This window comes from Danio rerio, chromosome 3, assembly GCF_049306965.1.
Source record: "Danio rerio strain Tuebingen ecotype United States chromosome 3, GRCz12tu, whole genome shotgun sequence".
Taxonomy (NCBI): domain Eukaryota; kingdom Metazoa; phylum Chordata; class Actinopteri; order Cypriniformes; family Danionidae; genus Danio; species Danio rerio.
In genome coordinates this window covers 39,225,029-39,249,689 of record NC_133178.1, presented here as the reverse complement: position 1 = coordinate 39,249,689, position 24,661 = coordinate 39,225,029, and the positions used below count along the sequence as shown (strand labels likewise).

At 34.1% G+C, this 24,661-nt stretch overlaps 4 protein-coding genes across 5 annotated transcripts; 2 read left to right on the top strand and 2 right to left on the bottom strand.

Moving 5' to 3' along the window:
- Nucleotides 1-509: 509 nt before the first annotated feature.
- On the top strand, nucleotides 510-5,045 carry atp5mf (ATP synthase membrane subunit f). The gene is made up of 4 exons (NM_001303129.1): nucleotides 510-645; nucleotides 1,825-1,932; nucleotides 4,341-4,457; nucleotides 4,557-5,045. The coding sequence occupies exons 1-4, from the start codon at nucleotides 630-632 to the stop codon at nucleotides 4,583-4,585; spliced, it is 270 nt and encodes an 89-aa protein (NP_001290058.1). The 5' UTR covers nucleotides 510-629; the 3' UTR covers nucleotides 4,586-5,045.
- A 1,529-nt stretch (nucleotides 5,046-6,574) lies between these two features.
- Nucleotides 6,575-12,418, bottom strand: cpsf4 (cleavage and polyadenylation specific factor 4). Of its 2 annotated transcripts, none has more exons than XM_021469299.2 (8): nucleotides 12,013-12,418; nucleotides 11,856-11,906; nucleotides 11,610-11,762; nucleotides 11,435-11,530; nucleotides 10,563-10,656; nucleotides 10,387-10,459; nucleotides 7,495-7,668; nucleotides 6,575-7,404 (listed from the first exon to the last, which is right to left on the bottom strand). In XM_021469299.2, the coding sequence occupies exons 1-8, from the start codon at nucleotides 12,113-12,115 to the stop codon at nucleotides 7,336-7,338; spliced, it is 813 nt and encodes a 270-aa protein (XP_021324974.1). In that variant the 5' UTR covers nucleotides 12,116-12,418; the 3' UTR covers nucleotides 6,575-7,335.
- Nucleotides 12,419-14,256: 1,838 nt separating this feature from the next.
- bud31 (BUD31 homolog) lies at nucleotides 14,257-17,002 on the bottom strand. Its single transcript, NM_001003860.1, is given in 4 exon segments — nucleotides 14,257-14,473; nucleotides 14,585-14,751; nucleotides 16,473-16,595; nucleotides 16,823-17,002. Coding segments are annotated over 4 exon segments (435 nt in total). The 5' UTR covers nucleotides 16,917-17,002; the 3' UTR covers nucleotides 14,257-14,422.
- A 255-nt stretch (nucleotides 17,003-17,257) lies between these two features.
- On the top strand, nucleotides 17,258-24,124 carry pdap1b (pdgfa associated protein 1b). Its single transcript, NM_200210.1, is given in 6 exon segments — nucleotides 17,258-17,548; nucleotides 17,768-17,859; nucleotides 19,387-19,482; nucleotides 21,059-21,177; nucleotides 21,650-21,801; nucleotides 23,626-24,124. Coding segments are annotated over 6 exon segments (537 nt in total). The 5' UTR covers nucleotides 17,258-17,535; the 3' UTR covers nucleotides 23,691-24,124.
- Nucleotides 24,125-24,661: the final 537 nt, after the last annotated feature.

Sequence of the window (24,661 nt, the reverse complement as noted above, 5' to 3'; positions counted from 1 at the left end):
TTATCGGTGGGGACATTTCAGTAATTGCTGGATATTGGTGGGGGGACATCCCCTCGGTCCATGGCAAATCTATGCCCTTGGCAGTGATAGACTTTTACCAAATGTTAAACATGGTGCTTAAAATGAGGATAACCATAGCTTTTCCTTACAAGCACAATGAGAAAAGCCCTTGCCTAATTTGTTTACTTGCATTTGGGTTGCTTTTTGATGTATATGTCCCTGTTAAATAAGAATAAGAATAAAAATAATAATTAAGAATTGGTAAACACTGAATGCGTGCTTAGATTTCTCATACAACATACTTGCACTTAAAAATTGCAGAAAACATTGTGGTTAATTTAGCACTGTCGCCTCACAGCAAGAAGGTCGTTGGTTCAAGTCCCGGCTTGGTCAGTTGGCATTTCTGCGGGAGTACTTTTCCTATATATTGACATCATTTATTTTCAGGAAAATGGTGTGTTATTCCATAACATTATGAAAATATTTTCATCCACTTCCTCCACTGAGCAGTCACTCCCTCACCCACTCACACGCTCTCTAAACTCCGCCTCACAGCTTGTCCGTCGACGTCACTTCATTTTACTCCCAGCATTCCCTGCTGCAGCTCTCATCTTGAAGTTCAGAGCAAGATGGCGGATAAAGCAGGTATGGCTCGATGAGATGTACATAGCTTATTGTATTCCACTGTTTGATGCGATGCTTTAGTAAACTCTGCGTTTTTATTGTTCTCTGCGCCGTGAGACCTGTTTGCAGTGAATCTTCAGTGTGTCGTTTGTGTGTAATGGCGCTAAAGGCCTCGATGCAGACAGACGCGAGTCATGTCAAGGACTTTCAGTAACATTGACTGTCAGATTACATTAATGACTGAATACAATGTTCATGCTTTCTTTTAGTGTGTGTAAGATGTTGATTAGTTAAGCGTGCTGTGTAGTTAATGAGATGAAGCAGAATTATTATGCTGCTAACGATAATGCGTGACTCCTTTCATTCAGCAACTGAGAGTTTTAAAGCGACAGTGTTTGGCTTTGTACATTTAATTTGTCATTGACTTGTGCAAACGACTACGTTTAATAACTGTTTAATGATTAGCTATTTTAAAATTGTATTTGTGGTCGAATTGTCGATTAATAAAAAAAATAGCATTATGGTCCATATATTTACACCATTAATTTACAAAATAATATCGTCAGGGCAAACAAACATACTTTTTTATGTAACTTAAAGTTGTTTGGATATTTTGCAAACAAATTATTTTTTCTCTAAGCCATAGCGTCAATGTGACTTTTTTTTAGTCTAATAGCAATACATTCATTCATTTATTTTCTTTTCGGCTTAGTCCCTTTATTAATTAGAGGTCATCACAGCGGAATGAACCGCCAAGTTATCCGGCATATGTTTTACACAGCGGGTGCACTTCCAGCCAAAACCCATCATTGGGAAACAACCATACACACTCTTTCATGCACATACACTACTGACAATTTAGTTTCTTTAATTCACCTATACCACATGTCTGGACTTGTCGGGGAACACCTGGAGGAAACCCACGTGAACACTGGGAGAACATGCAAACTTCACATCACAGAAATGCTAACTGATTCAGCCGGGGCTTGAATCAGCGACCTTCTTGCTGTGGAGCGACAGTGCCAACTACTGCGCCACTGTGACACCCCATAGCAATATAGATTATTTTTAAAAGTTAGTATTAACCTAATTTAGATTCACAAGGAAACTATCTGACTGAGATAAAACAATTGAATACCCATAATTTATTAGCTTTTTTACCCTTCTTTGTTAAAAACTTAATTGTGTTTTGTTGGTTAGTTTCCCTGGCCGAGAAGAAGCTTATGGACGTGAAGCTCGGGCAACTGCCAGCTTGGCTCGGAACAAGAGACTTCACCCCAAATGGAGTTGTTAGAGGAATTCGTGGAGGTACAATTCAGTGTATTTCACCCTCGTAACATTTGTGACTGTTTGGGATATGTGGGAGATGGATAAATGGCTCAAGTTTGGTTAAAGAGTTTTAGTAAGAAGATAAAGCTTTATATAAATGCTTTGACATCCAATTTTCAGCAATTTACTTAAAAATTGTAACAAAAAAAGCTGCACTGTTCTGTTCATTTTATGGCTAAATAGCACCTTTTAGATGTCAAAATTATTTATAAAATGTTGAAATTACAAATGTGTGTATAAACTGGACGGACGGTTACAATTTACTAGAGCTTCTATTTTAAAGCTGCTTTGACACAATCTAGATTGTATAAGCGCTACATAAACATGAATTGAATAAACCTTTGTAAAATATATAAATATTTAGCCTTTGTCCCAAATCGAACTTAATTTTTGAAAAGAATATTGTTCATTAACTAATACACTCACCAGCCACTTTATTAGGTACACCTTACAGAACTGCCTTAATCCATGGCATAGATTCAACAAGGTACTGGAAATATTCCTGTTATTTTGGTCCATATTGACATGACAACATCACGCAGTTGCTGCAGATTTGTCAGCTGCACATCCATGTTGTGAATCTTCCGTCACACCACATGCCAAAGGTGCTCTATTGGATTGAAATCTGGTGACTGTGGAGGCCATTTGAGTACAGTGGACTCATTGTCAAGTTCAAGAAACCAGTCTGAGATAATTCGGCATGTAGTGCTGGAAGTAGCCAGTCTGCAGTGGCGTAGCGGACGGGCCCGCAGGGCACGCACCGCAGGGGGGGCCCACGTGATCAGGGGGCCCCGCGTCGTCGCGATTTTTAATAATTGAAAATCCGGCAACCGCAATAATCAAACTCTTGGGAACAACTGTGGTCGGAACCAAAGTTCACAGGTCTGTGTTCTCTGAACACCTCTCAAGCGGTGGACTACTTCATTCTGATTGCTTGCCACCAATGTTGCCAACTTAGCGACTTTGTCACTAGATTTAGCGACTTTTCAGACCCCCCAGAGACAAATCTAGCGACTTTTTTGTGTTATTGGAGTTTTTTTTAGACTGTCATTTGTCCATACTGTACCGTGACCCTACTCTTCTCAACGAGCTGCGTGTGATGCCGCCAACCCCTCCCCCGCCTCACAGCACTGACAGGCGGCCCAGTCAGTCCTCATACAGCAGCCTCTCCCACCTGCAGCCCGAGAGCAGATCACCCCTCTGCGTACCGACGACAAATGATTTAGCACAGGCAGTGTGAAGGTATTTCCCTTGTACAGTCTAACCGATCTACTTCTACTTTATTTACACAATTTATTTGGACCGTTTATTCTTTTCTTGTTCACAATCACAGATATTTTAGTGACAATTTCTGAACTTGTCTGAGTTTGTTACATATGAGAGATTACTGCACATTCACTACACATCTATAATGACATACTGTATTCAAACAGCAAAACATTTAGTTAAATAAACATGCTTATATAAAGTGTAGTGCAATTATAAATACCCCTTTAGTAACCATAGGCTGTTAAACAAACAGAAACGGTAGAACTTGACGTATGACGTTCTCTCCCCCCCCACTTCATCAGGGGGCCCCGTCAGCGATCCCTGCAGGGGGGCCTCCGCATTTTGCCCTACGCCACTGCCAGTCTGGCCATCCTCCTCTGACCTCTGCCATCAATAAGGCATTTGCGCCCACAGAACAGCTGCTCACTGGATATTTCCTCTTTTTTCGGACCATTCTCTGTAAACCCTAGAGATGATTGTGTGTGAAAATCCCAGTAGATCAGCAGTTTCTGAAATACTCAGACCAGCCTGTCTGGCAACAACAACCATGCCACGTTCAAAGTCCCTCAAATCACCTTTCTTTCCCATTCTGATGCTCGGTTTGATCTGCAGCAGATCTTCTTGACCATGTCTACATGCCTAAATGCATTGAGTTGCTGCCATGTGATTGGCTGATTAGAAAGTTGCATTAATGAGCAATTATGCAGGTGTATGCAATAAAGTGGCCGGTGTGTATTTATGACTAATATTGACTAATTCAGCATAAAACGCTGATCACTTTTTCATTTGGAAATTGTATAATTAATATGTTAATATTGGTTTCTCAAATTTGCACTTTAAGAGCAACCATGAGTAATAAATTCAGAGAAATATAATGATATTAAAGAAATTCTGGTAATACTGCTATTATGTTCATAATGATAATAATATAGCTCATAATTTGCATGCAAAGAAAATTCCACATAAGAAGTAAACATGGTGACGAGTCAAAAATAATTGTACTTCATGTCTACATGTACAAATTTACTTTGAGGGTTACTATTAGACAAACCTCTTTATTAAAATCTGTTTGTGATTTGGCTGTGCTATGATTATTCACCAATCAAATGTTGTCTTAGGTTATGAGAGGTATTACAACAAATACATCAATGTGAAGAAGGGTGGCATTGGTGGAATTGCCATGTTCCTTGTTGGTTACGTTGTCCTGAGCTACGCCTGGGAATACGACCACATCAGTAAGTACAAACTAAATAGATTGAAGACACTCGTACTATTATCCTTTACTTTCGTTGTGTACATTGAGCATCACTAAAGAAGTTTCTGTCCATCTATAGAGCACGACAGGTGGAGGAAGTACCACTAAACCAATGGACCACCGGGCCGCTCAAATCCTATCTTCTGCAGCAGTGTGATCACCTCTCAGCTTTCTCTCTTTGTGACTGTTGTGACCAAGAATAAAATGACATTTATTTAAATTGGACTCTTTATTGAACGCATACACTAACAGACCATTAAAGCTGTAGTTCACTTAAATGAAAATTCCCTCACTGTTTACTCCAGAGGTTTTAAATTTTATATATTTTTTCTGTTGAACATGTTTTGAAGAATGTTGGAGGCGAAAGCAACAACTGACTTCCATAGTAAGTCAATGGCTGCTCTTTTCCCCCTAACATTCTTCAAAATATCTTCTTTTGTGTTGAACATAAACTCCAACAGGTTTGACGTGATGGGTAATTTTTTTTTTTTGGTGAACTCGCTATGTACTGGAGTTTGACTACTCGAGATGAATGTCTTAAATTAAATTGGTTGTATTTAAGATTTTACTCAAGTGTTTAGTATGATTTCTTTGAGGGGATATTTCAGGGGTGTCAAACTCAATTCCTGGAGGGTCGAAGCCCTGCACAGTTTAGTTCCAATCCTGCTCCAACACACTTACCTGTAGGTTTCAAACAAGCCTGAAGGACTCAATTAGTTTGATCAGGTGTGTTTAATTAGGGTTGGAACTAAACTGTGCAGAGCTGCGGCCCTTTTGGAACTGAGTTTGACACCTGTGGTATATTTGCACAATGTTTTAGGGCAGGGGTGGCCAACCCTGTTCCTGGAGAGCCACCTTCCTGCAGATTTCAGTTGCTACCCATATCAAACACACCTGAACCAATTAATAAGGACCTGAACACCACGTGATAATTACAGGCAGGTGTGCTTGATATGGGATGCAACTGAAATCTGCAGGAAGATGGCTTTCCAGGAACGGTTGGCCACCTCTGTTTTAGGGCCTTAAAATGCTAAGTTTGAACTGATTTCAAATAGTTATGTTTAATATTTTTATATAAAACTCCATTCAAACACTGCATAAGGGCAAAACTGATACACTATTGTCTTTATGTATGTTGCAAAAGTGCTATATTATCACATTGTGCAAATGTGTATTACGTACTAGACGGCTGAAACAAGAAAGGTGGAGTTATAAATGAAGAGTTCAGATGCGAAAACCTCAATGCCATCCGTTTATCTTCAGTTATTTCACTTTAAAGGCAATATAAAGAACTTATTTGTCACTGTAAAAGAGAAATTACTGAGCCTACACACAGGAGTCGAAGAGAGATGCTAATTTTAGAAGAAAATATGAAATGGCTTTTAGAGGTTTTTGCATTTAAATATATATATAGTTTTACTAGATTACCAGACAATTACTAGATTACTTTTAACATTGCAAATATCCCAAAGAAAAACTAGTATAAAGTTCATCATTGTCATGTAAATATACACAGATTTTAAAACACAATTCAATATGTTGCAAAAAGGCTTTGACAGGGTTCATACACATTTTACTACTAAAATTCAATGACTTTTCCAGTACTTTCAAGCAAATTGTCATGACCTAATGTTTCATGTAATGTCTACGTATATGTGGTAAATAATAGAAAAAAAGATCCATGTTTAAAGTTTTTACAGCATACCACAAAACATGCAACAATCTATTTAGTTTAAATGAATCTTTACATCTTTGTAAAATGTATTTAGATAATGTTCACACAGCACTAACAACGTGAGAGCATGCGTTTGACCATGGATGTAAAAGAAGTAAAGACAACTAACCCATATTTAAGTTTACAGACAGTTGTTAAACTAATTTCCATGACTTTTCCAAAACTTTGTTGGTTTTTCAATTTTTCCAAAACTTTTCCAGGCCTAAAAATGCCATGTCAAAATTCCATGACTCTTGAACCCTATGAACACTATGTTTTAGGTGATGAAATGGTCTTACATTTGTGAAGCACCAACATCTGAAGAAGTGACCATCTAGCAAATTTTCATACTATTGAATATAGATAAAAACAAGACCATGGTCTCATAAATCCAGATAATCTTTATTGTAAGTACAACCCAAACATCTGTTTTAAATGTAATTTATATAAACAAGCCATTTTGATGCTGCAAAACGGTGCTCTTCAATTTCAGATCACACTGGCTGCTATTGCCAAAAGTTCCCCAAAAGACTTTCATATATTTTGCTTTATCACTTTAAAATGTAAAGGGATAGTTCACCAAAGAAGAACATTCTGCCATCATTTACTTTCCCTTGTTCAAAATCTATTTCAATTTCTTTCTTCTGTTAAACACAAAATAAGATATTTTGAGAAATGTTAGTTGTTGACATCCTCTTCCATAGTAATTTTTTCCCTACTATGGAAGGAAATGGGTGACAGCAACCAAAATTCTTTAAAATATCTCCTTTTGTGTTCAACATTTGAAATAAACAAAAAAACATGCAGGTTATTGTCATTTTTGGGTGAACTATCCCTTTAAGCATTCAAAAAATCTTCCAGCTCTAAATAAAATAGCAGAGATTCACGTTTCAAAGCATGAAATCGGGTATGTAAGGTTTCATGTGAAAGAAAAACAAAACTCAATATAAAAATCTTTTACTGATGTGTTCTACCTGTTGAAAGTGTTATGTGACTGTGATGCGCTTGGCATACGTGATGGTGGTGAGGTAGAGCCACATTTATGTCACTCAACTACACCCTTCTCAGTGAGAGGGTAATGTACCAGGAATCGAATACCTCACGTGATGACCACATTTATTGGAGATCCTTTTTACAGAAAGCTTCACTGTCCACTCAAAAACGCCAGGTGTCCTTTTGTGCATTTGTTTGCGTAATGGCCCTTTTCACCACACTGCAAGAAACGAGCAGACGTTGAATGTGGTCGCACAATTTTGAGGGAGAGGGTGTGTATTTTATGCATGAAATCAAACAGAGCCTTTACCTTGTAACATGTAACTTGGTCCAGCGGGCGAGGGCCACGAGCTCCACCCATGTGGCTGTTAGAGTGCACTATCCCTACAGCGTTTGGAATTCTCTGGTGGTTGTTGTTGCTGATGTTGGGGTTGGTTAACTGGATGAGTGACTGTGATGACCTGTTCATGGGCTGCATGTTTTGCTGCTGGAGAATCAAATTAACATGATAGGTTTTTGTAATATATAATAATGAATTATTATTTATAAGTAGGGCCAGACGGAATCTGCGGACACTTTTGCTATTTCTGCGCAGAATAGGGTATATGCTGAAGCATGCTAACAGGACTTTTAATTTGCCAGTAACCTGGGTTCAACTCTTCCGGTGAACTTTATGTCAATGGAAAACCGGCGCATTTAAGGTCTGTTTTCTTTAAAAATCAGCTATCTCCACTGGCTGAGTGATATCCGATATAAAATGGGTCTCAGATTGTACAAGAAGCACCGCATTAAATTACATTTCCCCCCGCCATGTCTTTATAAAATGAGCATTTATTTTACCCCAGTATATTGAATGGAGCTTCTGCGCTAACCTGCCGATTCTGACGGGCGCGTGCGGGCAAACGGCTTTTTGTCTCGTTTTACACTTGAGCATCTAAATGAATACCAAAGTCTGTTTAACTGATTGTATTTTGATTATATAACAACATTGATGCTATGAAAGGAAAAAATAAAACAGAAAAAAACAGCTCACCGGAAGTTTATCAGCATGGCAAGAACACTAGCTCGGCATATACCCTACTTTGGTAAAAATCTGCGGATTTATGCCAAATTATTTTGGGATTATCTTAAATAAAACCTTAATACATGCAATAAAAAGTAATACATTTTTAACTTGTATTTAATGTTTACAATGCAGATCCAGTTAGATTCACTTTATTTAGTAAACATAACAAGTCTATCATATATCTACTAAAAAACAGAAAATGTTACTTCACAAACTGTTTTGTAAATAAGTCATATAAATATTTTCAGATTAGTCAATAAAATTGTAATTAATTTAAAAACTGAATAAATATGAATTTACACACATTTACACAAGTAATTAAACAGAACCAATGATGGGCTAAAAATCTGCGGAATTCTGTGTGCGCAGATTCTGTGTGGGCCTATTTATAAACATAATATATATATATAAATAATTATTTTAAGTTCATGATTGTTTATTATCTTTAAAGCGATGCTCCACTTTTTTTTGTAAAAAGGCTCATTTTACAAGTCGCCCAGAGTTGAACAGTTTGAATCCATTCAGCCGTTCTAGGAGTCTGGTAGGAGCACTTTTAGCTAGTGGTGGGCAAAGCAAGGCTTCATGAAACACTGAAACAGTCGAAGCTTCGAAATGTTTCAAAACCCCACTCTACAGTGACACCTAGTAGTATTTTTTTTGTATTGCTTGTATTGTACTTCAGCAAAGAACAGTTGAGCATATTGAGGTATTAAACCCCACTTTGTAGAATTGAAGCTTGAACCTTCAAGTAATTTAGTGGAGCGGAGAGAGTTTCTGATTAGCATGCAGGGATAGTGGGTTTGAATCCCAGCTGATACAGCTATTTTGAAATGCTTAATATCAGTTTGAAATGCTTTGTTCTTGTATCGTTTTGTTTCAACATTGGTTTGATATCCGAATAAACACTTTGTGAATAAATATGTCTTGTTTTGGTCATAAAACAGGGTTGTTGCTAGATCAGACATGGTTGTGGCCAGAAGTTAAAAAGGATTATTTATAGTATTCATTAAGTTTCCCATTTATTGTATTTTATTAACGACTACCCAATTCCTAAACCCAACCATCACAGTACTGTACAAATATTAATTATTCTTATAAAGTAAAAATATTAATTATTCTTATAAAGTATTAATTATTCTTACAAAAATTATGTTGAAGTGATGCCATTTCCGCAGCTGTATCCTATCTAGACTACACCATAAAACAGTAACATTATTAAAATATGTAAAATCTGAATTTCGGAGTATTTGTTCAAGTCGGGATTCGAACCCAAAAGCCATTTGAAGCACAGTGACAACATGCACACGCACAGTCCACTAGGCTATTGGAGACAGAATTTTTTCAGACCCTGTCAGTCAAATGCAGATTCGTCAGGTCTCGAAACGCTTCTGACATGATCGATGCTTTGAATCGCTTTAGTCACGTGACCAGGTTTTTCTAAACACTTTAGTCACGTGACCAGGGTGTTTCGGATCATGCTTCGGTGCAGTGTTTGAAACACTTGCGCTTTGGAATCTCGACACTGTCTTGAAACGTTAGTTTCACATAAGCCATCTCTACTTTTAGCTTAGTTTAGCAAAAATCATTGAATTGGAATAGACCATTACCATCTTGCTCATAAAAAAAATTCATAGTTACATTGTGTACTAAGACCAACAGAAAATGAAAAGTTGCTACTATCTTGGATAGTATGGCTAGGGACTATACTCTCATTCTGGTGTAATAATCAAGGAACTTGTTGTCGAGCTGTCATAGCATGGCACAAAGATTTTACATACCATAATATCAAAATTTAGACCATGTGGGAGTGAGAAGCTAATGGTCTAATCCGATTCAATGATCTATGCTAAGCTAAGCTAAATGGTACAATTGAACTGTTTAATGCTAGGAGGATTGAAAAATGAGTCTATTTTCAAAAGGGCCCTCCCATTTCTTATTTGATGGCTTCTGAAGAAGGACAATAACAATCAATACAATCCTAAAAAACTGAATCAAGTCCCACCCAAAAACCTTCTTCTCATTTGAGAGACCAATTCAGAAGGCATGTTTATATCACAGTAAAGAAGAAAAGATGATTATAATCTATATTTCATGGCAACTAAAACATTTTGTGGAAAAAAAAAAAAGATTAAAAACCTTTTGCTGAGTCTGTACTTGTTGTGGCAGTGGTGGCTGTTCAGTCGCACCCATCGGAAGTTCAAATCTTGGGCTAGAAAATGCAAAATGAAAATTCAAATGATTATAATTGATACAAAACTGTTTAATAAAATTACATATATGAATATGCATAAAATACAATCACGGTTACTCACTGCATAAATTTGCATGACTTGCCCTCTGGACAAAAGCCAACCAGGTAATTTACACAAATGACTCTTCTAGTGTGTCTGTGCCTGCAATCCGGACCTAAAGGAAGATGAGGTAAAATGATCTTATTGTGTTACCAATTTTGAAATAATCTTTCATTCAATACTAGGTATGTTTATGTAATGTAACTTTCTTTTAAATATTAATTTAAACATTCATTAAACTATGAGATCCTAGCTTGATCTAACAAAACTGTGTGTAATATATGTTGATGTAATCAAAATCAGCTTTCTGAAATAGTTCCTCAAGGCTCTGTGTTAGATTCAACCTTATTTTCAGTTTCTATTACCGGGTGACACATTCTACATCCTGCAGTATCATCATACAGTAAAGTTCTAAAGCTTTTAAGACTTTTTTAGGACTTTTAGTAGTTTTTTTTTCTAATATGAAAGACAATGGTTGCAGGTTTTCAGCATTCTTCAAGATATCTTCTTAGGTGTTCAACAGAAGAAAAACTCAGAGGTTTGAAACCGCTTGAGGGTGAGTAAATTGCATTTTTGGGTGAACTATCCCTTTAATTTCTACTTTTTAAACATTATTAGTTTAGTAAACTAGCTCAAGAGGCAAATATGAATAATTAATTATTATTAGTTATAATTAATTATAATATTTACATAAGCTATAGGCTTTTGCTTTATGTCTTTGGTTGACAATAAACTGTTACATTAGGGAGCTTTGTTGTTGTTAATATTGCTAATTATTTTAACTTTTTTCTACCCTGTAAAATGTTTTGACAAATCGCATATATATGTATGTGTGTATGTACGTATGAATGTATATGTATGTCAATATCTGGAAATTATAGCAAAAGACTTACCATGTTTACAAAAACCCCTATCATACCACGGGCAATCTTTAATCTTAGATTCTGGGTCAATGTGCAAGAATGGACACTCTTTATTACTGCACTCCCCTGCAAAACAATACAAACATTGTATTAGCATTATTAACAAACAAAATATAGATGGATGGATGGATATTACAATACTAACCAAATTTAGAGTAGAAATAACACTCGGGCATCTTAGTCATGTCGTACTCGTGTAAAAATTCACATTGATCTCCTTTCTTGCATAAGCCTCTAAGCCAATGCTTGCACACCACAGTCTTTTCTCCACTGATGTGTCTGAAGGGACACATTCCACCTGTCAAAAACGGGAAAGTTGAGTCATTGAGGGTCAATAATAATCTGATTTACACATGAACACTTCAACAAGCTTCTGAAATGCACAACTCACCTTTCATACAAGCAGCTCTCATGAAGTACTCGCATACAGCAGCGCCAGATTCTGGAAACAGAGAATATTTATCATTATTAAACTGTTTTCTGTGCTTAGTTAGTCTTATGTTTTGAAAAATAGACGAACATAAGCAAATATCCATCCATGAACTTACTATCCATTCCTGGAAATGGCAACGGCTGAGCGCCTAATTGTTGTTCAACAGCGATTTCAAGATCAAACTTGATGTGATCGACAGTGGCGATTAATTCCTGCATTTTGGAATTATATTGAGTATATTATTAATATTTTAACCAGCAGCTGAACCTCTTCTCGTTACAACACTTGATCAGAAAAGTAAAGCAAGTCTTAATGGCTAACAAGTTATCAGTTTGGCTTTGTTGTGGTTTAATATCAGACGTAAAAAAGAGAGAATGGCTGAAAAAGCACGCAGATATATTATCTATGTAAACGTTTTTTAATAAAGCGCAAGGGTGAACCGGTAAAGCAGAAAAACATTGTAAATAAACAGTTGGTTTCAGAAACGTCCACTTCCACAGCGCTGCTCGAGTGTGAACTCTGACCCACGAACTCTAGGCCATATAATCGATCACAGAGAATGGCGGTTTCTGGCAACGCGGGAGTGCACTTTATAATAGCTTATCTATACAACTTACAGTTTTGTATTGAAAGTGCATTTAAATGATGTATAATGTAATTTGACAATTTATTGTTAGAAGGCGACATATTTTAATAATGTGAAACGCTGTTGATCAGTGTGTTGGTTGTTGATTAAAAGGTCTGCTGTAGTCACTCGCGCCATGCAGCTTTATGAAGGAGTGCTGACAGTGGTGTGGTGTGGCAGGAGGTTCCTATTGACAAAGACAACTAGGATTTTAATGAGATAAATACGTTTATATGTTTAAAAAATATGATAAAATGTAGCTTTCATAAGTATAGATACAATCTAGAAGCTGTTTTTCCAAGAAATCGATATTAAATAGTGTTATTGGGAGCTTATTAAAACAATTTTCGAAACGTATGTTGCATTTCTACACTGTAAGAAAAACTATTTATACCCTTGGCTACTATTAATATTAAGATGGAGAGAAAACTTTTTTCAGCAGCATAAATCTGTTGTACATGATAAAATGAAAACCACGATAATCTCATTGATCAATATTGAGAAAATATCAGAATGATTTACAGTCATATTAAAACAAGAAAAGTTCAGATGGAAAAGCCTTTAAGTCCTATCTGAAATTTTCTTCTAAAATTTTTATTTTTTTCTGGATCCTGTGTTTATGACCAGTTATTTTACTTTATGATGATACATATTTCATTTTCACTGCTTTTAAAGTGAAATAACTGACCATAAAGGAGCAAAGTAAAATGCAAATTTTAGTAGAACACTTCAGATGGCACTTTTGCATCTGTACTCATATATTTGCTACTTTTTTACATTAGCTCAGCTGAATGAGTGTCCTGAACTTCAGAATTCCTAATCTGCAAAGTCTGGCCTACTTAAAATAAACAAATACATACATTTAAAGCATAAAATAACATTTTTTAAGACTTATTTCAAAGAAACCCCCATTTATCTTTTTTCCAAAAGCATCAGCTGTGTTTATTCTAATAAAAAAACAACAACTTAAGTGTCATTCTGAATCTTAAAAAAGAAAATACTATCAATGCATTAGCTGAAGCCCTATAGTTTCTCAGTTTTTAGTTTAAATACGCTGAAGGCGAAAGGGAAGCTAATTATAATACATCTGTATTGTAAATATGGATCATGTTACATTTATTGCAGTGATTTCAAAACAGTAGTTTCAATTGTTTTATAAAAGAAAACACTGTATAATGCAACAGCTTTGTAGCATTTGAAGCCATAGTTTCATGAATAAGAAATGCTTTTGTAAATATGGTGCATTTCAGATGTGAAATCAATAGCTGAGAAGTTGGTAAGGGAAAACTTAAATTTAAAAAAAAAAATTTAAAGGGTGTATGAGGAATTGTGTACCAAAAAATGAATTGGGAAAAAAATAAGGGTGAAAAACTATAGAGTGGGTGTGCAGCTATCAATGAAGACACAAAAGAATCAAGACCCATACAATCTGGTTGGTGCTAAAGACACACTTGGCCCTCTAACACTACTGTGATGAACTTTTTAGTATTAAAACAACATTGTTGCTTTTAAATCAGTTTGTTTTATTTCTATTGTCCTCATTTGAAAGCCAGTTTGGGTAAATGCGTCTGCTATTAAATACAATTAAATAAAAAAGCAAATATTTTGATTTGTATAGGATGGGAATGCCTATCTAAACCCTACCTTAATATTTTTTTTCTCTAGAGCAAAGCTATTTAAAATACATATTTTATAAAGCACATGTAAAGTACAAGATTGATTAAAAAGAATGATTAAGATCCAGCACAATTTAATAAAAATACCAAAAAGAAATCAATGCATACACAAACAATAATCATACGATTACAAGAGATCCAACGTCATAAATGACAAACCAATAAATGTATTAAAAATACAAATCAAAAGTTCAGTAAAGTCAGAAAGCTGTTTTCCTGCAGACTCATCCAGAACATCCTCTGCATCCACAGTGAGTGCACTCAATGATACGACCCTAAGAAAACAGAGAACAAATAAAAAAAACCTTAGCTCACACAGTTACTAAAAAGCAATTGAAATTAAGACCTGAATAACTCTTAACTGTTTTTATAAATGAATAACTTACCACTTCAAGCTTGCCCTTGGGAACCCTACATATGCAGTTTGTTCCAAAGTTAGTGTCCCGCGTCTGAATGCAACGCAGACAGCACAGATTTTCATAGCCCTGTTTCTTCCATTTAGCGATCAGATTCTTGTCTGCATAGCCCTCTCTGATGCAGTACTCATAGAGCTCTGGGGGAAAAAAATGAGTTAACAACTCGCATAAAAAACAACTGCAATACTAATATATATATATATATATATATATATATATATATATATATATATATATATATATATATATATATATATATATATAAAAGGGATGTTTATATTATGCAAACAAAATGATTATTAATGATAAAAATATCAGTGTTTGACGTTATGGTTATATATATAAAAAAGAATCTTACCAAAATATACAATCATACCTAAAAAAATAGGCCTGCACAATATACTGTTTCAGCATCAATATCGCAACGTGTGCTTCCACAATAGTCACATCACAAGATATACAATGTTGAGTCTGGATTACAGTTGACCAGTATTCACAAGTCAGAGCACATGAGACACTGCAGAATTTGACCATGTCCATGATGTAGTGTTTTAAGCCCTGTGACTGTGTGATCATTTTAAGAGAGTTTAAAGCACTTTAATACCACATAAAGAAGCTTAATAATGATTATTCATGAAGATTATGCAATGTTACTTTACATTTTGTTTCATCTCTGTACCTAAATACTGTTAGACTCTCCCCAGAAATCCATAAAGTACAGTTTATTTCACTTTAATGTTTGCTCTATTGTGTTTTATTCTGTGACTGTGGTTTGTTTGTAATATGCATATAATAAATTACATAAAATATATTTATATCTAACTCCGCTACAAAGTTATCACAATCAATCTAAATGAATGACTTTCCAAATAGAACTGCTTAAGTCGTCTGGTAAAATTGTATTTATACTAGGCATGGGACTATAACCGCTTTCAAGGTTTACAGCAGTTTGGTTTTAAAACTGCCAAAATGTTCTGGTATACTGTGAACAATATCTCCAGCAGAAAAGATATCTAAATATGCCATTTTAAATTGTGAAAAAATCTCTGTTTTTAAACCAAATGAAGACGGCAGAAATCATTAATTCATTTGAATTATTTCACCTGACATGTTTACTGCTCCAAAATATTTTAAATGTTTCTCATAATAAAATATAATGTGTTCAAAAGGAAAAAAAGTTTTTTACCCAGACATTTAAAAAGGACATATTTCAGAGCAATGAACACAATACCGTAAAACCATGATTTTTTTTATCCAAGGTTATCATATCGTCAGAATCTTATACCGGCCTATGCCTAATTTATACCGCAACATATGTTAAGTTTTTTCAATAACATGCATACCAACAAATGCACCTCTGTAGTCCAATTAAATAAATAAAAAAGTACATAATAGTTTAACGAGAGCAATACTTCAGATTAATTAGCGTATCTACTCTAGGTATGGGACAATAACCTGTTTTAATGCTTAACAGTTACTGCGGTTTGGAAAAAAGTCAAGGTTTTAAAACCATCAGAATTTTCTGCTATACTGTATGGACAGTATACGTGCAGTTTTTTTTTTTACAACGTTTTTATTTAGTTTTCTAGGGCAACAGTATCTCCAGAAGAAAAAGACTCTTCACATCAAAAGCTACAGTTTGCAAATATTTTAAATGTTTCTTAAAATAAAATATATTGCGTTCAATGGGGGGAAAGTTTATTTTTATACCCAGACATTTTAAAAGAATATATTTTAGAACAGTAATCTCAATATCGTGATGGTTTTTTTTTATCCAAGATCATTTTGAAGAACTTGATTTGTGTACTTCGTCTCCTACAGATAAAAAAACTGATGTCAACAAAAACTAACATCATACCTCGACTGATGGCCTTCCTCTTGTAGAAGAGGTCGAAGATGTAACGGCTGCGTTGGTGGTGAAGTCGGAAGATTGGCCACAGAGACTCAACTTTACGTTTGCCCTCATGTGGCTCGGTTTCAGCTGTGAATTGAAAGCTTCAGTTGTTCACTCCGTAGCAGACTCAAAATGTGAAATAATTCATTTTCATTACAGTCTAACCACCTATTTGGTTTAACGTATTAATGATGCTATAGTTATTTCAAGTGCTCTAACATCCATTCTATTAATTTAAGAATCAATATCAAGTAAACAACCCTTAGCGTTAAGTTAGCTAGCATTCTGACAAGCTCGTCGACTGTAAAACAAACCTTCGCGCATTTTCTGGTCCAGCTCATCGAGAGTCGGTTCTATGAGCTCCCACCCATCTGGAGGAGGTTTTCTACTCCTTTTTACTTTCGGCATTATATTATTTTGGGAATATATAATCAACTCGACGCTATTTAGCAAAAAACGAGCTGCTGCTCTAGAGCATCCCCGATCTCCGGCGCAGAGGGGTGGCGTCACACCAAAGGTCCTTTCAGCATTTCATTACACCAAAGTTACGTCAACAAGCTGTCTTTGTTCTTTAACAAATAAACACGAACCACAGTTGTTGTCCGCGTTATATTTCGACTTATCCAAATGCTAATATCATTTGTTATGAATTACTGAGTATCTCAAATATCAGCAATAGTTTTATTATGGTAAAGCTGTGATGTTATTCTGTAGTCCACCATATTGCATCAGGCTAGGTGTCTGATCGTGTGCCTGAATGTAAATATAAGAACATGGACCCGCTGGCTAAATGCTAATCGATGACTGTACCTACATAATCGTGGAGTTTTGTGTTGGTGTCATTTACTGTATATCACCCGAGCCGATAAATACCACGAGCGGTTAAATACTGGCATTCAGTACTTAGTTAAATACGCTAGGTTGTGAACTGTGGCAACCTGATATCATTACTGTACCAAGCCTTTATTGGGATTCCTAGTGTGTTTAACTCGATTATTTTTATTTCAAGTCAAGTTTATTCTTCATTATGCCTAAAGGAGGTAAGAGATTGTTTTGTTTTTGGTGTGGTCAGTGACTGAGCACGTTGAGTCGGTACACGTCATGAGCTCGTGCTCGTCAACGCTCAGCTGTCACAGTCTGTTGTTATGATTGATAATATATGGATATTATATAGATATATTTAACTTTTTACTGAGTTGTATGACTAAGTTATGTGACCAATGTCGTTTAAAAACGGTTTCCCATGTGTTTTATAATAGGGAAAAAAGGTGGCCATAAAGGTCGCATGAGAACCTACACAAGTCCCGAAGAAATTGATGCTCAAATGAAAGCAGAAAAAGAAAGAAAAAAGGTCAGTTTGTGTTGAAGAATGACTTACATTTAGCTTTAATATTTATGTGAGAGTGTTAGTATTGAGTAGTATCTCTGAGGATAAAGTAACTGCTGTTTAAAGTTGCCATGAAATGGAAATTCACTTTCTGATTCATCAAATGCTTGTTATTTTTGGTAGATTTACTTATTAGTCCATTTCATTTTGTTACAATTTGTGTTATGTGATTTTAACTACTATGTACAATCATTAAATGCAACATGTTGACCAATTCAAGTTGTTTTGGAAAGTTCCAAAATTTAGAGGTAATAACTATAATGTATCAATGTACAGTAGTCAGCATTTGAAATGGGTCAAAATATTGTTACAAAAATATCCAAATACAAGAATGGGTGTTGTTCATTAGTTTGAGGACAAATTTAATGAAATGCGATGATCCACTTAAAATGTTGACTTATATATATATATATATATATATATATATATATATATATATATATATATATATATATATATATATATATATATATATATATATATATATTGGATTTTGGAGCAGTAAACATGTAAGTCTTAATAATTCAAATGAATTATTGACTTCTGCTGTCTTCATTAGTTTCAAAAACACTGATTTCTTCACAATTTAGAACGGCATCTTTGGATATCTTTTCTGCTGGAGATACAGTTATCCAAAAAAAAAACAAAAAAGAAAAAAAAACATTAAAAAAAATACTTTAAGAGCAGTACAGCAGAAATTTTTTTCGGTTTTAAAACCTTGACTTTTCCAAACCATGGTATACCTAGAAAACGGTTATCGTCCCATGCCTAATATGTGCTACTTAATAATAAATAGTGTCAAATAATGAGGATAATTTTGTACATATTGGTTAAGATTGATAATAAGTATGAATGTGTCATTTTAAATGTTGTTCTTATCACATAATTTAAATCAAAATCTGAAATTGTGCAAATATCTAAATATCTGTATTGTTTTAAAAAAATGAAACAAGTGTCTGCGTTATTTTAAATTAATTTTTCTTGTGTTTTTTATGAGCTTGTTCTGAATGAAACTGTATTTGTTTGGTTAAAAAAATGTATTGGATGTTCTTGCACTGATTTCTAGAGAAATACCCATTTGGACCAATTTTCTTCAAATCTCATCCTCTTTTGGAACTAAATTTTGATGATTACCAATTATATATCAATGATCATATATATTCCTTTTGACAAAGCGTAGCAGCTAAAATATTAATCAAAGTTTTCAGCTGAAAGTGATAGCTATGCAGTTAAAATCAAATGTATTTTCAAAACAATATTTATATTATTTGGTAATTTTTTTTATCAAAAAATATTTTTTTGATTATTAAGCAATTGTGAGATCTAAATCTACTTGAGTTTAATTAAATTTCAAAAAATCCAATAGGGCTGATACTGATATGTTTTGTGTTGTAATACATTTCAATGATATCAAAATATTTGCCCTCTCAAAAAGCAAATCAGCTAAGCTAATTCATTACTGTTTGTGTAATGTTGAACTGTGCATCATAGAATGAAGAAGAAGAAGGCGCAGCAGTGAACGACAACCAGAGTGAAGACAAACTAACAGCATCAGGTTCAGAGGACAGTGACGATGACGGGTCTCAGGTACACTTTATCTCATAATTAAATGAGTACGAGGATGTTACTATCCATACATGTAGACTAGGCATTCATCTCAGATTAATTTACATTATAAGAGACCAGTGTGGCAGTATTTGAACCTAAAGCCAGCTTCTCCAGCATCACACAGTTAAATGAAACCTGTTTGGGTGGAGCAGAGTATTGCTTTCTGATTAGTCACTTAGCCGCTGTCTGTAAAATGTAGCAGTTATAAATGTGTCTTTCAGTCGTCTTGTGAATGAAGATTGGCTTTGTGATACTCAAGCAGCTGCAATATTAACCCTGTCTTTCAGTGCACACTTAAATTATATATACATTTGGTGGGTGGACAGACTTTGAAATTTAAGCTAAATACATAAAATCTTGCGTTCAAACTAGCTTACTGATTGGTAGAAATAATCAGCAGTGGGCACTGGGCATTATAGAATTAGCCTAAGTGGCTGCTTTGGGAAAAATGTCATATAAGCTGATGGACGAAGTACACTTCTACTATAAACAATCGTTCAAGTACTTAGAAATAGGACGGTCAAAGATTGAGAAATATTATGACAGTGTTAATTAGTTGGGTTTATAAGAGCTGGTTTTATTTATTAATCTCATTTATTGTCATATTTATTGCTAGTTGATTTTTTTTTCTCACTTTCTGACGTTTTGTATTAATTGTATTTAATTATAGTCAAGTTGTGACTTTAGTTGGGCACTAGTTTGTTTGGGTTTGTTAACTGTAAAAATTAGATTCTGTACAGTTATACTATATTTGATTCTGTGTTTTACTTGATAATCAATACAACTGTTAATCACTAAAATTCTACTGTGTGTACATATGATACATATGTACATTGTCAGTATAAGTTCAGGTTTAGACAAGTTTTACATGTATTGAAAAAATGTTAGTTAAGGTGTTAAATATTTGAAATGAAATGTCATTATAATAATTACCATCCCTAAACACCATTTTTGTATTTACACACATTTTGCTTTTGCTTTCAGTTGTATATTTCTGCTTAGCTTTATGTTGTTTTGTCAGCCTTTGTACTTTAGTTACTTGAACTTAATTGAATTCAGATTCAGATGCTAAATTTATGATTTCTGTTTAGCTTGTTTTTCCCCCAAATATATTTATAGATTTTTTTTTCTTTTTCTTCCATCAACTATACAGTTACAATGCAGCCTACGAAACAGCACATATCCACCTCCTTCTCATATATGTATATACACATATAATCATTCAAATAACGTGACAAAAAATAAATAAAATAAGTAAATAAAATAATAATAAATAAATAGAAAATAATGAATTGAAACATTGAAAGATCCATAATGACAAAATAACAAAAACTTTATAAAACAATAAAATAAAATACATGTTTACAAACACACAATTTACATATTATTTGTATATGGTTCCCAAAGATAGTCAAAGTCCTTCTGCTTGCCTGTTTAGCTTGTTTTTATTTGTGTTTTTTTTCTTTTCCGCTTTATTTCACTTAACAAAATTAGTCAGTGTAGTTTATTTTCAACATTAAAAATAACAACACTGGCAATCTCAATTTGGTTACAGAAAAGAAAGGGGGTTGAGGGCTTGATAGAGATCGAAAATCCCAATCGAATCGCCCAGAAAGCGAAGAAAGTGACAGAAATAGAACTTGAGGGACCTAAACAGCTTTCCAGAAGAGAAAGGTAAGAGACGCTGGGGTGAGATGAGCCAACATTATTAGGTGTGTACATGGCATGTTGTTAGTAGCATAATAACCATGATACCAACAAGATCACATGCTCTGTGAAATTATAAATGCAACTGGAAGTTTTCTAAAAGCTATGACTTATGGCATGTGATCACTGTACCGCTGCAGCAGAATAACCTATATTTTGATACTGTTGTATGTGTCTGCGTACTTCAGCAGTTCTGAATTAAACATCATGTGTTGTCATCTTGAAATTACATTAAGTATAGCATGGTGTGCACACAGCAATTTTCTTTTTGTACTCTATCTATATTACTGTAATATTATATGTATTGGTTTTAGTCATTACTGCTTACACTTTGCTTCATTGTTTAAAATATTCTATAAAACATTTAGACAAAATCATATTCTCATGTCCGTGAGTACTTCTTCAGCTCTTTTAATGTGTTTTTTCTTACACATTTCAGAGAAGAGATTGAAAAGCAAAAGGCGAAAGAAAGGTATATGAAAATGCATTTAGCAGGAAAGACGGATCAAGCTAAAGCTGACCTCGCTCGACTCGCCATTATTAGAAAACAGCGTGAGGAGGCTGCACGGAAAAAAGACGAGGAACGTAAAGGTAAATAAGCAGCATTCGGTGGCATTTAGACATGGAGATAATCAATAACATATTTTGATAATGATCATGAATGATGTTGTTATAATGGGTCCTTCAAAGTACAGTAAACAATTATTTGTTATTTAAACTCTTTTTATAATCTGTGTTACAGAGTTGACCAGAATGTAGGAAAAGGCACAATATGTACTGTATTATCAGGCTCGTAGCCAGCCTTGTGAAAAGTGGTTCTTTTTTTTAAAAGTGGACCATTTTGCAGTTATTCACCTCATTTTCTATTGAAATATGAGATTTAAATACTGCATTTTAGTGATATTTTAAGCACTATTTTTAATTGGATTAGCTTGTCATATTGTCATCAACCACAGTTTTTGAGTTACCAAAAACTTTTGCTCAATATATAGAATAAACTTATTTTTAAATACAAATTTATTACATCATATATCATTAGGAAAAGGAGTTAAAGTTTTAAATAGAAGAACAACCTGTAGCCTATAGCCAGCATATTCAACTTTCTTCTGTCAGAATTTGGCCATTTGAATAAAAAAAAAAAAAGAAAACTTAATAATATTAATAATGTAGAGCTTGAAGATTTATTTAGTCTCCTCTACAAAAAAAAGTTCATTTGGATGACAAAAATAGTCAATTAATTTAAATAGATAATTAAAATTTACTTTAATATTTACATAATTGTTTGCATTAAATTGAAGTCTTTTTTTGGTGGACTATTTTCACATTTTATGATGGCAAAGAAGTCGAAATAACACAAATGAGCTCATGTAAGGGATGAATTCTGGACCTTTTGGCAGTGGGGGGTGGGTCTTTCGAACCACCCGAACCCCCCCTGGCTACGGGCCTGATTATAACTGAAATGACAAGTAATGCAAGTAACCAGTTTAACTTGTTTGAGTGAACATACAAAAAAGATGAAAGCTTGACTTAATTATTTCAGGATAATTGAAGCTGAATGTATGATTCAGAGGCAGAGATGGTAAAAATAGGTATACTGGGAGTCTAAGGTCTAAGTTATATAACAATATATATATATACACACATACATACATACATATATATACATATACATATATATAAAAATAGGTATACTGGGAGTCTAAGGTCTAAGTTATATATATATATATATATATATATATATATATATATATATATATATATATATATATATACACACACACACACACACACACACATACACGTACACATATACATACATATATATACATATACACACACACACACACACACACACACAGACACACACACACACATATGTAATGTTTGTATGTATGTGTAGTTAGAGATATTTGTTTTAAACTGAAGTTGCAATGTTGTAATGAATGAACAACACACAAACCCTGCCCTAGGGCCCAAAAAATAACACAACATGGAAGATAGAGCAAATGAATTAATGAATGAAGGAATAAACGAAAAAAATAATAAATTCATGCATGCAGAGGGAAAAAGGGCTGAAATGGACAATAAATCTACAAAATCTACTCTAATAGTCTTCTATTAAAACAGATCTTATCTAGTCATAAGATACTCCACTATAACGATGTCAATAGTAGTCAATATAGGGCTTCAGGTTTTATCAGTTATAATAAAAAAAAGTTTTATCTTGGAGACAAAAAAACATACCTGCTATTCTTGAGTCACCAATGTGTGTAGACTTTTTGTTATTATACATTTTATAGAACAATTTTACAGCTAATCTGATTCTAGCAAATGTCTAGGAGTATAATAGAACTGTTGGAATGTATGGAAATGTCTGAAATTAGAGATTGATGATGGTTTCTTTTGTCATTTTAGCGAAAGAAGAAGCAGCAGCGGCAGCAGCAGCAGCTAAAGGACTGCATACATTGTCTCTCAAATAATCTAAATCGTGGATTCTCAGAGGTTTTGTGGACAGTAAACAGTTATATTGACAATGTTATTTTTGAAGAAAACGCAAATGATAGTGAGGTATGCGATGCGAAACGATGTAACACGATGTTCTATTGAAAAGGAGCATTTCAGAGTATATTAACACAGAAAAGTGGGCATCGTCCAAAAACAAAACGCCTTTGTGAGAGCCCGGATTTGTTCAATTTTAATGCTTGCTTTCACTCAATGATATTAGGAATATAGTCATATTTATTAATATATTAACATATTGCCACATTTAACTGAGGGGATTGTACAATATAAAGACGCCATAGTCTGTCCTCAGTTGTAAAGGACCTGGTGTAATTTAGAGCGACGTTCTGATGGTATTCTCTTAAAATATTGTAAAGGATAACAATAAAGTGTCAGAACTTTTTATTGAAAATTCATCTGTTTTAGTTTGTCAATTGTTTTGTTATTCTCAATAGCATTTTTGAAGATCTTTTCAAATTATAAAGGTGAAGGTTTGTACTTGAATGTACAGCTATGGGGGAAAAGAGAGACTCTTACATTTAATGGATTTATTGGGTAGGGGTTAATCTTTGTTTTAATCTATAAAGGTTTGAGAACATTTCTTTTAAATTACAATTAAGAAAATTTTTACTACATATTGGCCTTTTAAACATTTATTTCCAAAATATGACAGTATAAAATCAGAGCCAGAGCTTTGAATCAGAGCTTTTGCACCAAATATTGATTTGGAGGGTGAAAAGTAAAAAAAAAGGTAAAAAATCTCTGGTGTTTGGAAAATATAGCACATTATATATATATATATATATATATATATATATATATATATATATATATATATATATATATATATATATATATATATATATATATATATATAGATGGACAGACAGATGGACACACACACACATTTCTAATCAGCCAATTACAAGCCGGCAACTCAATGAATTTA

Coding starts and splice junctions, on each gene's coding strand:
- atp5mf (NM_001303129.1), top strand. Junction 1,933..4,340: donor TGTTAGAGGAATTCGTGGAG/GTACAATTCAGT, acceptor ATGTTGTCTTAG/GTTATGAGAGGTATTACAAC. Junction 4,458..4,556: donor CTGGGAATACGACCACATCA/GTAAGTACAAAC, acceptor GTCCATCTATAG/AGCACGACAGGTGGAGGAAG.
- cpsf4 (XM_021469299.2), bottom strand. CDS start 12,115: ATGCAGGAATTAATCGCCACTGTCGATCACATCAAGTTTGATCTTGAA. Junction 11,907..12,012: donor GCCATTTCCAGGAATGGATA/GTAAGTTCATGG, acceptor CTCTGTTTCCAG/AATCTGGCGCTGCTGTATGC. Junction 10,657..11,434: donor TAGGGGTTTTTGTAAACATG/GTAAGTCTTTTG, acceptor ATCTTCCTTTAG/GTCCGGATTGCAGGCACAGA.